This window comes from Labrus bergylta, chromosome 8 (assembly GCF_963930695.1).
Source record: "Labrus bergylta chromosome 8, fLabBer1.1, whole genome shotgun sequence".
NCBI lineage: Eukaryota > Metazoa > Chordata > Actinopteri > Labriformes > Labridae > Labrus > Labrus bergylta.
The window spans coordinates 9,651,367-9,667,780 of record NC_089202.1 but is presented as its reverse complement, the minus strand read 5'-3'; the positions used below and the strand labels follow the sequence as shown (position 1 = coordinate 9,667,780).

At 38.6% G+C, this 16,414-nt stretch overlaps 2 protein-coding genes across 2 annotated transcripts; both read right to left on the bottom strand.

Annotated features, from left to right (window-relative positions):
• Window positions 1-7,835: 7,835 nt before the first annotated feature.
• snx10b (sorting nexin 10b) lies at window positions 7,836-10,953 on the bottom strand. Its single transcript, XM_020637385.3, has 6 exons — window positions 10,815-10,953; window positions 10,437-10,570; window positions 10,244-10,344; window positions 9,807-9,908; window positions 9,414-9,623; window positions 7,836-9,115 (listed from the first exon to the last, which is right to left on the bottom strand). The coding sequence occupies exons 2-6, from the start codon at window positions 10,527-10,529 to the stop codon at window positions 8,986-8,988; spliced, it is 636 nt and encodes a 211-aa protein (XP_020493041.1). The 5' UTR covers window positions 10,530-10,570; window positions 10,815-10,953; the 3' UTR covers window positions 7,836-8,985.
• Window positions 10,954-11,247: 294 nt separating this feature from the next.
• Window positions 11,248-15,899, bottom strand: cbx3b (chromobox homolog 3b). Its single transcript, XM_020637468.3, has 5 exons — window positions 15,678-15,899; window positions 15,106-15,246; window positions 14,858-15,011; window positions 14,273-14,442; window positions 11,248-13,108 (listed from the first exon to the last, which is right to left on the bottom strand). The coding sequence occupies exons 2-5, from the start codon at window positions 15,243-15,245 to the stop codon at window positions 12,988-12,990; spliced, it is 585 nt and encodes a 194-aa protein (XP_020493124.1). The 5' UTR covers window position 15,246; window positions 15,678-15,899; the 3' UTR covers window positions 11,248-12,987.
• Window positions 15,900-16,414: the final 515 nt, after the last annotated feature.

Here is a 16,414-nt window from a genome sequence, read left to right as displayed (position 1 = left end):
TCACAGCACGGCTTCATGCGGAGTTTCTGTCAGGAATAACACTGCTTTATTTATGTGGTATCCCCTGGCATTTTGCAGGAAATGTATTACCTTTCCAACTGGCCCTCTGTCAGCGTTCCATTAAAGCCACCCCACTCCCCCACACCCCCACATCTAAATCCGAAAATCTGATATAGACACTTTTTAAATGCAAGTCACTCTTAATTGAGGTCACTTTCTGTTAACATAACTCATGGCAGCTGACAAATTCAGTTTTTTTCTGCAGTTAGCTTATGACATAGTGAGGAGACATGGTGTATTTAAAGTGAAAGCTGGCAGAAATAATGACAGGTGGCTTTGAGGCGTACACTTTCATCCCTTTTAGGATTTTTTATGTTTTATTTTTCATATTGAATGTGTTATATTTCAAACTGAAAACCAGGCAGTACGCAAAAAAGTATGTTTTTTTGTACATTATTTATTACAAGCACCACACCCTTTTCTCTCACATGTTAACAGTGTCTGTGCATCCTTCTTCATCTGTACTTGCTGACTGTGATGACATGGAGACCTGTATCCCTCAGAATATGGAGTGGAGACAATGTTGCTCCTCTGTCTGAAAGTCCAGTTTTAGGCCTTGAGCGCATCACTTTCAACCTCCTAGATTATGCCAATTTAAACCTGGTCCATAACAGCAAGTCTCACTTCGGTTGTTGTCACATTGTTATTGTATATGCAAACATCAAACATACTGTTTACCCACATTTGGAGAAATGTATCAGTAAAATGCTTTATTTTGTTTTTTTTGTTTTTTACTGTCATATGCCTGTGATGCATGGACACAGGGAACTCTACCATATTCACATGACTCCCATTTACCTGTTGTCATGCAGGGTTCAGATACTGCTATGGAAAAGGTCATGTTGTGTTGCTGCGTTTCAGGTTTGTAAACATCCCACACACAACTTTGTCCTCACTGCTCCTCAATTGTTTTAGCGAGACAATAGAGAATGATGGGTCTTCATTCATATTAAAACAACACATTTAAAAAACCTGATTTTATATTTGATATTGAACCACTTCCTATAGCTAACGACATCATTTGATAGGACATGAAAGGGGGGAATCCTAACTAATGATGTTAGCTAGCTAAAGGTAATGTAAGCTAAGATTTTGTTGGTGCTAAATCTTCTAGCTGTCCTAATATTGGCTATTAAGAATTAGGCTTTTTTCTGCATATAATGTTGTGCAACACTGTCAGTAACTATGACTGGGGATTTGTTAAATGCTAATGTGAGTAATGTAGCAGTAGCTAATGTCAGATAGTTTTCTTTTAAAGAATATAAAATATAAATATTATTGCTCAGTGTCCTACCAGATTTTAGAATTTTTGTTTTTTGTTTCAGTTGCTGATCAATTGAAAAGTGCTAACAGAGGCTAATTTTTTTCAGATTTGTAGAAATCACTTTCATACAGAAGCCCTAAGTGAACGTGTACAAATACGTTGTGTTCTTGGGATGTGTTCAATTACTTGAGTACTCAATGTGACTGTTTGAAAAAGTGTCTGTTAATAATACAGATTTGTGGACAGATCTCACCACAGAGTCATATGTTACCATCAACTGTCATTTTATTCAGAACTGGACTTTAAAGACCACTGTCCTACAAACACCCAGTACTTATGAGTGACACACCACAGAAAACATAGTAGACTAGGTTCCAGGAAGTCTGTGTCCAAATGATGTTTTACAGTAAAAAAAAAAAAAAAAGAATAATTTGTGAGGTCTCTCTCATTCATTAGGTAAAGAGAGCACTTGAATATTGAAATGAAATGAAAATGCTTATCCCTATTGCTTTCTCATTGTCATCTCATTATCTCAATTAGCAGACAAAGACGTCTGTTAATAGAGTTTTAGAATTGAAGAAAAAAAAATTGTGGGATTATCATGGAAAACTAAATCTTGAGATACAAAGAAAAAGTAGTCAAGATCTCAAGAAAACAACAGCAAAATAATCGTTTAAATAGAGTAAATAAAATGCATGGATGAATGTCCACTAAGGGCCTCCGTACCATTACTATATATTTACTGTATTTCAACTTTCCAACCCATGTATTTAGAAGGGAATGGTCGCCATGTGAATATGGTGAATTTCAGTTGGAAGAAGTGAACTTTTTAGTACTATCTCTCATTCTGCTGCTTGTCTACCAAGCAAAGAGGGTGATAATTAACTCACTCTATTAAATACTTACAACTCATTTTGTAAGAAAATGAGAAAGAAGAGTTCTTTTTATTTTGTTGTGGTTTAGCTTAGTGCATTAGTGTTACTTATGTGAGAATGAATATGAATGTCCCAGCTGATAATTCAAACTGATGAAGTTGTTGTCCCTGCAGGTCTGCTTGTCATCTCTTTCTCTAACTGTAAGCATCAGTGTTGGAAAGCAGTCTCATATTCCTGGCTGGGGTGGTTTGCAGTCTAAGCTGTCAGGCGGGAGGAAAGCTATGTGCTGACATGTCATTCAAGATAAATCAGTCTTATCAAAATGACAGGTGTTTGTCCACCTGCTATAAACATCTCCCACGCCTGCTCCAGCTCCTCGCACATTATTTACAAGGCTCCAGCCTCCATACTCTGCCCCTGTTTACTTTCTGGCAGTGGCTCTAATATCAGGTCGCTGTTCCGCCTAGATTTACTCTTCTAGTTAATGCCGTGAGTAATGACCCTGAATGGTTTGGGAGGATAGTTTGTAATCAGCAGAGGTCAGAGGTGCTCTAACTGTAATTACAGCCCTCTTCACACTGTACCTTTCACAACTCCATACAGCTGACTGATACCTCCTCTCTCTTCTTCTCTTTCCCTATTTCACCCCCCACTCAGATGGATAAGATGCGCCTAGTTGTAATGACCTCACATTCAGGTTGAGGTTCCAGCTCAAATGTCAGCTCTTAATATAGTAACGTTTCTGTGTGACAGAGGAAGTAAAGGTATGAGGGTTGAGTTACATGAGCTTGCTGAGCTAACAGAGTCACTGGATATAGCAGAGAGTACCCATCACTCTTGCATAATGTCAGCTTTGGTATGTGTCCAAGCACAGGTCCTGCCAAGCTAACCTGGCTGGTGTAATTTAAAGCCAAGCCAAGGGTACATGTGGAGCACCTTGTCTGTACAGAGTGACCATTCAAATACACAGAGTAGACAAAAAAACATCACTATATGATCAGTAGAGGTGATTGAAGCGTATTTCATTCTCACAAGACAATACATATATTTTGTTCTTTAATGAGTTAATTATCTCAGAAAAATAAAAAAATCTGTTCTGTTCTTGAGATAACTTTCTCGGTAATTCGATTCAACAGAGCCGATTCTTACATTGGATTGTTTAAGACAGACAAAGATCTTTAAGGTGTTTTATATTTTTTAGAAGGACTATGAGGAGAGGGTTTAGAGAGATGTATCTGTTAGGGACAAAAATCCTCAAAGATTTGTTTAAAAGTTTGTTTTTGGTGGAGAAGTTAGGCAGGAGGACTTTGGCCTTCAGATTTGCCACCTCATTAAGAGAGAGAAGAGCTTAACATCCCTTCTTCTTATGAAATTAACCTCACATTTGAATCATTTTGCTGTGTTTGTTTATATTATTATTTGGCGTTTTTGGCTTTCATAGGACAACTTTAGAGAGACAGGAAATGAAAGGAGAGAGAGTTGGGTTTGACATTCACTAAATTTAGCGACATGACCCAGAATTGAACCTATAGGACCAGTGTGACGAGGACTGAAGCCTCTTTACATGCGATGTCTGCTCTACTGACTGAGCCAAATCAGCACACCATTTAGCAGTTTTGACCAACTTACTTCACTCATGTAAGTAAGTTGGTCTGCTGGACGTTCTCTCATGTTACTTAAAAACATTGACATTTACAAAAGTAATTACATGAATCAATCCCTTTAGATTTTCTAATCAACATGGGTGTCTTTTAACCGGAATTAATTCTTATGAAAGCATGAATTATATATTTTCATAACTTTTTTAATTACAGTGTATCAATCTGTTTTAATTTGGCACTGAATATAAACATGTCTCTTACTGGCTAATGCTGATGTTTATAGGGTGAGAACATGGAACTTAAGGTGAATGTTATAAAACAGAATAAATACGATGATATAGATTCATAAAGGCAAATATTTCTGCCTTATTTGCTGAAGAAGACGACAAGGAGCAGCAACCATAAGCACGTTATGCACTTTAAGCACTTTTAACTCTGATGGTCAGTTTTTACTGGCTTGTTCTGAACAAAATCAAACAGCCATTCTTTACACTGGTTTATTTATGTGTCTCTGACTACTAATGTACAGTATATGTTGTTCTTTTTTCATTACTTGTTTTATTGGTTTTTGCTTGTCATTGTGGTTTTATGAAACTTGTTTTCCTGTTTACCACCAACCTGCCCGGGACTACAGATGAAAATTTGCCAGTGACTTGAATCTCAATCTGGCATATTTACATTTTCATGTTCATTAATGTGCACTGTCCCTATTTCATATAAATAAGTAAATAAAGGAATCAGACCACTTTTTGGTAAATGAACTGTTTTAAAAGGCCAAGAATGAACTTTTATATATGATCAAAAAAAGTTCTTAATGAAAAGTTTAAGCATGTTGATAGATGTGTATGTGTTTTAGACATTATCTGCAGATATGGACACCCTGGTTTGGCAGTCCTCAACATTTACATACATATTAATGAACTTGATACGGACATATTAACATACCATGAATGATAATCATGTGAATTTAGGAAACTCATTACATATGTATTACATGAATAGCAGGTGGGGTCATATGAGTAATTTGTGACTGTGTGCAGACACTGGGATGATGGACTGCGTCTGGAGAAGACAAGCTGAGCTGGCCAGTGGATCTACTGCAGAGTAAGGAGAATTTAGACTTATCATAAAAGATTTCTCCTTGCCTCTTATTTCACTCGGACATTTTTATGTTTTTTTTATTTTCTACCTCATTGCAGCCGTGAGCTGCCTGCTGATTTACACACACTGGCAGTGAAGCACAGAGGCCTCGGGAGACGGTGCCCTCTACCCCTTTATTTTTTTCCCCCTCCTCATTTCTCCACCCCTTTATGGTCCTCTCTCTGCCACCATCGGGAGCTTCTCCACTCACTGAACTGTCCAAAGAGCCCCTTCTCTACTTGTTCTTCATCTCTAACAAGACATTAGTCAGGAGGGGTTGTTATTCACACATGATCTTGTGACACAAGGAGGAGCTGTTCCCCCGTGCACAGAATCAAACTCACAAAGGATAGGCATCAGAAGTATCTTGAGCTCATTTATAGCCTTTATGATCCAGTTAGGACAATGTGCATAAGAAGATATGTGTTTACTTAGCACATGATCCTCCCTTCACCATCTCTTTTAATAAAGAGGCAAAATGCCTGGTTTTACACCTCATTATCTCAGGAAATTATAAAGCACTCTTTTCAATTTCCCTTCTGCCCCTCAGGGCCCATGTTTCTTATTGAGAAGAGTGGATTTCATGCTGATCAACCCTGATTCAAGGAGATGAGGAGCTGTTTCTCACGTTCTATGTACCAAAAGAAAAAAGCATGTGGAGGTGGGAAAAAGAAAGTATGAGCCACGCTGTGAATGAAGATGGCTGTTAGTTTTGATGAATGATGGATAGCTCCTAGTTTGCACATTTTCATTTTGGATGATTGAGCGCTGGAGTGAAAATGTTTTAGCCTGGAGAAAGAGTATTTTCTATCCACTATATCCTGTGCAGGTGGAAGAATATTGACTTTTGTGTATGCGCACACCTAAAGACGTGCACACAGCGTCAAGTCTAACATCTGAATATCTTTTTTTTTTCGACTCTCAGGTTGTTGAAGTTTTGTGGCCCACTGTAAATCAGCACCCACTATTGGCATAAAATGTGGGAGACCTTGAAAAATGTTCAAAGCCGAGGCGCAGGTTATTAACAATTCAATTAACCCAAAGCTTCCAGATCATTTACTTTGCTTCCTCTTGTGCCCCCTCGTGAATGTGGTTGCCTTGCTGTTTAAAAAGCTATGGCCAGCCTGTAGTGCCTTTTTCATATTACTTTTGTTAGTGTGGCTTCTTTCCTTAAGGTTTCATCTCCTATCTATTGACAGTGCAGCTGGGCTCCCCTGATATTGACTCATTCTGGTTCCTGAGTTGCAGGCAAAGAGATTTAATATCTCAAGTGCTGCTATAGTCCTATTGCTACTAATGGATTCTGTATAATGTGGCACTTAAAATGCATGAGCAGCCTCTGATTTATCTGTAATTTGCCTCCACTGGAGCATAACTCCCTCAATACTTCCATTTGTTTTTGGCTCCATGCAGTAAATGGATGCTGATTGGGATTTCATATTGTCACATTCCAGTTTGATGATTTGGTTCTTTCCCATGTATGAAACAGATTTCTTCTTCTTCTTACCTTTTCGTGATTCTGTCTTAATAACACAACAGTAGGAATAATAAGTCAGGCATTAGATTGCGGGCGTGAGGAGGGGTTTATTATAGCTGTGCTGACTTGGTATGAGGCAGATGGGCATCTCCCTGAGGAGCTTTTCTTCTTTATCTTACCTTCTTCTGCTTTATGTGTGAAACAATAAGCATGCTAATTAGATTGAACCGAGCTTAAAGCATTAAGGGAAATAATGTAAACTTGATTTCTCCTGTACTCTATTGAATAAATGTTGTTTTATCTGACATGAACCCACACCGAAAGCAGATTCATTTTATGGTATCACTCCATCTGACCTCTTCAGGGTCACACAACATGGAGCAGGGAGCTGTTAGCCAATCGATCTGATGGGTTTAAATGTGTCAGTGTTGTCATGGCAGCAGAACCACACTGTCAGGATAGGCTACAGTGGCTGGAGGTTAACAGCCAATGGACCAGAGTCACAGACCATTAAAGCAGAGTCAATACTGCTGGACAGATATGACTGAAACCAGCAATGTAAACGTTTCAATCCATGGGACTATATGCAACAACACAAGGTTTATTCTCTTTATACAGAGAGCAGTTAGCATATGCTAAGCTTGGGGATACTTGATGACACATGCATGTGTGATTTACTTAACAGAGACAACATACACTCTCTTTGCAGCTGTTCAAATCCCAACAAAATCCCTTCCTCAAACTAATGTGACATGCTGCATATTTTCGGGATGTTCAGCCTCATACATTAGCTGCCTTCAAGTTGTAATGTTGCCAGGATGTTTGAAATACTGAGGTCATCGTCTCCCAAACACACCCCTCACCACGCTCATAAAATGCTGACCAGAAACTTAAATTAAGGTCTCTAAAATGTTTTAATAACTTGAGTTTTTATATCCTATTTATTCATCCAAGCATCCATTTACACTTCTCAAATACTTATTGGCCTTATTCTTATGTTGGACGCCTCAACAATATTCCGACTTAAACACAATTATTCCAAATACCCTAGAACTTCCCCATAAATTAACCACAATGTCTGTGTTTTTAATTGTAGGGTATATCTCTCACAAAATGTCCATGCAATAAACAAAGTGTAGGAGACATTGCCCTTAGAAACATTGTAAATGTGAGGTTATATACAATACAAGGATAATTTAATTTGTTTTATTTTTGAATAAAATCACTGACTGCTCAAATTATTTTCTGTATGTTATTCCATTCATGTAGCGATGACAAGATAGGTTTGTCTTTCCAAGGGCTCAAATTGTGTAAAAAAAGCTTACTTCAACATCCTATGTGGCTAATCAGCACAAGGCTCTGTCTGCTCTGAGTTGTCAAAATTACATTCACATATATTAACTTGAATAATGATCAAACAATTTTTGGATATTTTATTCAAAGGTCTGTCGATAATACAGTGTAAAAAAGAGACAGCAATATATGAATTTGTTATTCATACATAATAACAGCCTTAGTGCATGTGTTTGAAGGTGCAGGGTAATGCCCACCTACACTATGACTGACAAAGACATCATCCACATTGTGCTACGTTACCATAAGTGGATGCACATGATCAAACATACACTTTACACCCACATCTGATTGTTCTCAACCTACACAATCCTTTTGTATACTCTGAAGTAATAATAATGAACATCAACGCTGCTGCAGAGTGACAAACCTATAGTGTAATTAGCTCTGCAGATATGTCAGTATGCCGTCACTGTTAAGTGGTCATTACCTCTGCATAAGCATGGTGCCGCTCGCTGTGGGAGCACACTCTGCACACACATGCACAGATATGTAGAGAGATATGCGACTGCAGTGAAAGTACACTGTGAGAGAGACAGATAGGAAAGGTAGCCTGTCAGTGCAGCTGGCATTTTGTTCAGCGGGGAACAATGAAGCCTGTCTACCTAACAGCCTTCTCATGCAGGAGAGAGTCCTTTGGGATCCCTCATGACCTCCTGCCAGCCCCACACCTGACGGGGGAGCTGTATGGAAACTGTACAGAGACTCTACTACATGTCATACTGCTAAGCACTGCAGTGGCCACTAGATGACAAGCTCCTGTGTCGGCTGTCACTGGATAAAATATTTCATTGTTTTCTGCACATATCTGGAAAAATGAATCTTGTGAATATCTAGAATGATTCTTTTGCTAAGAGTGTTTATGAAGTAAATATGGACAGTGACAGCAGATGTGAATGGGTGAAGGGAAAATGCAATCACATGAATGTAGCAACACTGCCATCTTCAGGAAAGTTGTTGCCATTGCCTTATAGCTGTACAGATTAGAACAGACTAGTAACAAGGATTCAAAAAATAAAATTGTGCATTTAAACGACATTTCATTACATATTTCAAACTCAAATGTCTTTGTGGGAGCACAAAAGCTTTTGATTTTTACAAGTGAAATAATTAAGAGATATACATAACGAAAAGTGCAGTATGACAGGGTAACAGGCAAATATCTTCCTCTCAGGTCAAATCATGTCTCACAGTGAGCTGATGCTGATGATGTTTTCATGTAGACTCAGATGTGCAGCTTAAGTTTTCCTCCTGGCTGGTCCCCTTGAGATCGAGTAAAGCCGAACTAGCTGCTTTCTTAAATGCCAAAGCTTTAATCCGAGGTTCTGGACCTCGACACTCTGAGCTGAAATGACAGGGATGGGAAAAGGGAAGTGTAGATGGAAAGTGTTTGTTTAGGGAAATAAGCAGACGGAATTTTCTAATAATTACCATTGTCATTAAAACATTGGTGTGTTTATTTGAAGGCATGTATTGGCAAAGAAAACAAAAGGCATGAAGAATTCTCATCGAAATGGTTATTTACACAATAATGGGTGCTAATATATTATTAAAGAACCTGCTATACCAATTCATTTCTCTGGGAGAAAACTATATTTGCTGGGATTGGATAACAATTTCCAATTTCCGCCATATTTATATACCTGTCAGAGTCAGAGTCACAGGACATGCTCAGGTCCTTCTTCAGATCCTCCTCAGAGTGGAAACGCCTCAGACCACAATTCTTTACTGCCTGGGCCACAGAATAGTGTGTCCTTCCAGCTGCACAGGCCTGCATCTTGGACACGCTGAGCTGTGACTGCAGGAAAAGATGCAACAAACTGTCGGACAGCAGCAGAGGGCTCTGGAGGGCTCTGGGAAACAAGGGCAGAAAACAAATTAGATCGTTGAACGAACACAGCTTATGTTATCACTTGCTTATGAGAAAAAGGGCTGTCATGAGGTTTTCATGGAAATCTTAATTCATCAATGTTGTTATCTCTGTGTTTCAGTATATTAAAGTTCATAAGTTTATGGCTCTTTGAAGTCACTCTTACTGTTCCAGAAACTTTTGGAGGCCTTTCATCCGATCAGTGATCTGTTGGGCATTGTTCAGGCTAAAGAAAGGGTTCTTTGGGGGAAGTTCTGGTAGCTGTACCCTAAAAGAAGCACAGATATCCCTCAGGAATTAGAATATATTGAAGCCCTAAGCGGATATACGTTTGCACATTTTGCTTTACTCCATCTTCCTGTGATAATGATTAATTTCCTGTTGTTTTCTCTAAATCTGAACTTCTCAATCTCAAGATAACAAAACTGGCTTTGCCATCGAGATCTCGAGAAAACAACCAATATTGACTTATCACAAAAAAGAGTACAAGAAAATGTATGATTGCATGTCTTTTAAGGGCTTCCATAAAAGTAACCAAAGTCCGATTGCTTTGAATGTGCAAAGTGAAGGTATAAATGTACAAAATACAATATGTTGACTTACATGAGCATTGAATTTTCTTGTAGTTTCTGCCTGAGCCATACAAACTCACTAAACCTCCTTCTTACACTTGAGACCTTCTTTGTGAAGCACACACTGTCGGTCTAAATCAGGACACAAATAATACACATATATCACAGTAAGCTCCATTATTTACTTCGAGACAATAAAGTAACTGTTTTATCACTGTACTCACATGTAAACAAATTTCATAATCTATGTAGGCATGCCAAAAGTCATTCTTTCTTATCCGCGGGTCCCTCACCCACACACTGACAACCGGCTGCATGGAGAAGGCAGGAGAGACGCTGAGACACTGAACTCAATAAACTGTTAGTGAGAAAGAGGAAGGTGTTTTTACACTCAGAGAGAGGAAGTGCTATGACTAAATCCACAAGAATCAGGACAGGAAACTCCCTCAAAATATCCAACATTGGGGAAAAAAAAGTTGTTTTTCAAGACTGTGCCAGAGTTGAAAGCTGCTTAACTCAATGTGACATATTAAATGTTTATGTTTAAAGAACATATAAAACTATTTGAAATCAAACCAGAAAATAAAACAAATCTGACCTACCTGATTCCCAGTATTTTCTGTTACTTTTCTCATAATCCAGAGTTTCTTGCTTAAATCTCACTGAAGCTAAGTCAACCAAATACTGCTGTGTCAAGCACTGGGCATTTTATATTTATTGTCCAGGAGCAAAGGTTTCAAAATGAAGTCACAAGACTGAGACAGACTCCTCCTTTTCACAGTGAAATCAAATCAGCAACACTCTCTCCTGTTACTGAGTAACAGAGCTGGCAGGTAAAATGTGCCAGAATGATCAATCAACTTCTACTTTGCACGCTTTTTTGGCTGTCATGTACAAGCCATTAAAACAAATCCAACAGCTTAGCTAATGTTTGTAAATCAGCTGTGAGCAAACTGAAACTGTTCCTCATGTTGCTTCATAATGATTTACCATGTGACCAATGTGAAAAGGAAAAACAAAAGAAAAAGCTTCACAAAAGGTTTTGTTCTTTTATTCACAGACTTCACAGATCCATGGTCAACAGTTACAGTAAGTCAGTAGCAGGTGTGTTTCAGTAGGGTTTAAGGTTCAGTTGAGTCCCATAACAGTCATGGGAGATATGTCGAGTCAAGACAGTGTCATGAGAATACATGTATCATTTACATGGACCTATAGAATTACTGGAGGAAAAAGGCCCCGCATAATAGGACAGTCTCATATCTAAAGTGCTACATTTAACAATCTGATCAGCCATCAAATGTGCACAGATCAAATCATGTTATCTTCAAATTAAATTGATTTAGAAAATGTATTGCTTTTTCACTTAATTCTGACAGGACTTTACTTTGTGTAAGATCCAAATAAGATCTGGAAATCTCTACAATTTACTTGTAAGAATTCAATATTGAGTTGTCACAATACCAGATGTTTAAACAATATTAACATCTGTTTGATGCTAAGGCAACCAAAATACAAGTCCAGGGTACCCTAAATTGTTTTTTTTAAATTACCAATTATTGCAAGAAAACTCCTGCACACTGTCTAAATTGCAAAAATGATTTGCCACTTGCCACAGTATTTGTGCAATTTAGACAGTGCTCTCTCTCTCTCATGGCAGCTTTTGGTTTAAGATATTAATAAAGATCTGATTTTTTTTTTTAACTCTGGTACTTTTCAATACTATCTGGCATGAAAGCTTCTGTGAGGAATTTTAATTTAATCAATTTTGGCGCCTCCCGTGGACTTGTCTTATCTCTTTGCTGATCTTTTTCTGTATATGTATAAGCAGGTTTTTTTGATGAAATCTGATGAATCGTGTCCTGCTTTCTTTTAACAGTGAAACATAGCACACACTGTGACCTCACGTTGCTCTGGAAAATGTAAAATAAAATAAAAATTAAGAAGAGGCTACTTTTCAGAATGCTGTTAATCATCTCATCTGTCATTAAAAAATAATACAGAATTCTTTTTTTAATCTGATGGTTGCATTAGCTTTTGTAGGTCAAATAATTAAATGTAGTCTGTTTCCTAAACAACTTAAAACTCCTCACAGGAGCTTTAAAGTAACAGAGATTGTGTTGTTTTACAACATGTGGTATTGACAAGTATAGTTTTGACTACCTTCATTCAAAACAGAAGAGAAGGGAACATTTGGTCTTTAGCAGCTGATTGGAATATAAGGACATTTCAAGTGGGCAACATTTGAAATACTTCACATCAATCACAAGGGTTCAGAACTAGTAACGCCCAGTAAAAGCTGTGATAACACACGTTGAAACAACATGTCTACAATCGTCAGCGCTACATCAACTGGAGGAACAGATTGGACAGTAGTTGGTTCACTTTCTCTACATAGTGCTGCTATCCAAAATATAAAGCACACACTCAACAACTTTGTAGCTAAACAACAGTAACAGTACAAATAAAAACACGTCCACAGTGATTTTGTCTGCTTACACAGAACCAAAAGCTGCTACAGGTTAGTCTGACCCAGAAAATCAGCCACTCTACACACAAGGTTAGATTTAGTCTCCATCACAGCCTGCACAAAGGCACAGAGAACTCTTTGAGCACCGCAGGAGCCAGAGCACTTAAAATCCATCCCCGCTGAGGATCTTGAACCTGCCAGGATCTGAAACTCTGCACACAGTTTGCCTCTGATGCCAGCTGGGGGAGGACACTCGATGGAGGTTAAACTAAGCTTCAGGTGAGAGCAGATCTGTTTATCCATGTACTTCACAGCTCCTCTTCGCCACAGTGCCACGTCAACTTCCGCTCGTAGAAGTCGATGACAACCTGGGGACACCTGGCGCTGGCTTCGCGGGCAGGTAGCAAGGCTACTTCATCACAGTTCTTCCTGTGGGGGAAACAAAATGGAGAAGGGGACCATGACGATGGCTGTATCGAACTGTGAATGTGAGATAAATCTTTGCGCAGCAGAGATCCCTTGTTGTTAAGTTTTTTTTAGAGCACATTCTTGTCTCAATACATTATCAATATATTTTGTTTTTTTTGTAACCAAACTAGTAGTGCCTAAAATAATAAGATTTGTAATAAGAGTAGGTATAATATGCTAAAGCTTCAGCCTTCACCTTTTCTGTCAAAATCTTCTTCTCGTCTTTTCTTGAATGCACATGCCTTTGTATCTTTATTCTAGCATTTCCTAATGGAAAACTGTATATGTTGACCGAAATAAATGAGTACTAATACTACTACTAATATACTCATGTTTGTATATAGATAGCAGTATTTCGGACATAAGTGATATAAATAATATTAAATACTGGATTTCTTGTGAAGTGCTGCATAGTGGTCAAAATCAAGGCAGCAGACAACTTTTATTGACTTTATATCCCCCTACCTGTAATTCTTGGCCATAACTTTTTTCAATATTTTGAAATGATAACTTATTCTATTCTACTTAAAGCCAGATTGTGTTTTGAAAAGTTGAGCAGGATTGAACTTTTTTGCCATATGATCATGTGGGACTGTGATAAGGCTGTGCCATTAGAGTTGTCCTCCTCAATTGAAGAGAGGACATTTCCCCAGCATTTTAACAGCTTACACAATTCCACCCATCCTGCTTGTTTTGCAAATAAGCATTCGATCAAAAAGTCATATACTGAGAGCCAAAGCTAATAGAAACACAGCACCTTAAGATCCACAGAAGACAACATTCAACTCTTACAGGCGCAGTGGTACTGCCCATCACTCGTAAAACAACTTTTTGTCCAAATGTTCCCCTTCAGCATGTTTAGCATTGATAGATGGACTCTGACTGCTTATATTAAAAATGTTTTATCAGCTGGTGGAGGTCAATGACATCTAACTTCCTACTACCTAACTTAATACCCACATTGATATGCCCACATCATAAAACATGCTCATAAAAGTGAAATTAGACTCTCCACCAGCTTTGATGTAAACTGAACATGTAGACTGCAGCTTTAAATGAAAACAACCAAGATTTTTCCATCATGCAAATGTTTCAAGGACAAAAGAGAGGGCACCGCTGATTTACCATTTGACAAGGAACATGAGCTCTCCCTGTCTGTCTGTGGAGCCAATGATGCATTCAGGCTCGAGGTAAGTGCTGAGGTTAGTGGGGGTGTCTGACTGCTCGTCATTTTGCTCGAGGACATCGCTGTTGGTCTGCATGATGGGAGTCCGCTGCTGAGACTGCAGACAAGACTGCAAAGAGAGTAACAAGGACAAATGTGAAAACACAAGAAGACGTCTGCATCAAGATGTGTTTTTTTTCTTTCTAACTGTACATTCCTATTGCAAAATAAAGGAAATGTGTCTACTTTCACTTTCATGAGGAATGCGACATTAATGACTTTCACACACTTTAAGTTTCAATATGAGTGTTTAAACAGGGACACTTGAATTAACATACATCTGGCTGTTTTAATTCTCACGAAGAAAAAAACCTTCCTGAAGGTTCAAGGTGTAGCAGCAAAATAAAGCAATGCCCCATATCAAAAAAAATATTCCAATAATACATTTTTTTGTTTTTACAGATTTAGCTGAGGAAGTTCTTTAAATAACATGGAAACAACTCAAAACATCTCACAGACTATCCAATCATCTCCTAAAAACTCACAATTTCCGTCTCTTGCTCTGTCATTTCTTCTTTGAAAATGAACCCTACTTCAGTTTGCTCTTCCTCATTCTCTTCAGAGAAATGGGTGTTTAGGAAATGTTCTATCAGTTCAGGGCAGTCCAGATTGTCCTCAGGTTCCCATGTGTTTTCAGCACTGCAAACACATCAAAATGGGTAAAATCATGCAGAAAACCACACATTAAGGGTAAGAAAAGAAATAAGAAATGATTCTGCAGTATATAACTCACTCTGTAAAGCCTTTCCACTTCAGAAAGTACTCCACTCTTCCATTAAATATTCTGCGGCGTATTATCTTTTCAACCACAAACTCCTGGACAACTGTAGTCACCTCTGTCTTCCTCTGTTTGGCAGTCTGCTTCTTTCTCATCCTGTCGTAAATCGGGAATAAATAATGAAAACAGGCTTACTGCTGTTACAGACACGAACAGTAACGAACAAACAAGACAAACAAACAAAAAAGTCTTTATTTTCTGAAAACCCCACGGCGATGATGACAAAAACAAACACTGGTATTTGCAGAACAACATGGCAGTGGTGTGTGCACTCTGCTGTGCCCTTCAGACAATGCTCCCCACACTTATTATAGCGCTCCACCTGCTGTTTAGTTCGGGAGCACACCATGTAACTCCACCAGCTGTAAACGCAACACGTTAGTACACACATACACACACACACACACTCTGTGTATTGGTTCTGTGAGTTTAGTGAAGAGAAACGACTTGAAACACTGAACAGTAAACACAATAAGGAGCGGGCCTGAGTGATGCACGGAACGCGAAACAGAATAATATGCACGTACGCTTTCGGTGTTTAATCTCGGCGGACAGCTGCTCGGCTCGACTCGGCTCGGCTCGGCTCAAGCTGTGTGTGTAGCTCGTCACAGGAATAACAGCATGCACACAGCGCTGGCGATGCTGCTTTTCAATGCAAATTGCGTCGCTCGGTGTGTTTTCATGAGCCGAGCAACTTTTCATGAATGATTTAAAATTAAAGATGGCCGTGGATGCTCGGAGGAAGTGGTTGCCAAGGGAAAAGGTCATGCCAGGAAAACCGGGAGGAGACGACGGGGACGCGTCCGCCGCTGACCAATCAGAGAGCAGTCCGCTCGTCCGTGCCCCGCCCCCTACCGTCGAGTGGTCCGTAACAGCCCTGCCACCCACGGGCGTCAGATGGATACGACAAGGGAATGTGTACACTTGGCATGTTAGACTGGGATTACGGAGGTTGTGATCACTTTTTTTTGTCAACAAATATAAAGCTGGATGTTTATTTTAGAGCTATATGCAAGTAAAATGAATTACAGTACAATAATAATACAAATTCTACTACTACTACTACTACTACCATTTCTAATAATAATAATAATATTAATAATATTTCACAATGTAATATAGTCTCCATCCATCATATTACAAAAGGCTACTATAGAATACTACATAATTTAAAGAACAACATCAATCTATATGAAGTCCTACTTTACTTTAGTATGTTCTATGTTTTGTCATACTACTATAGAAAACATTTCAGATAAGAAGT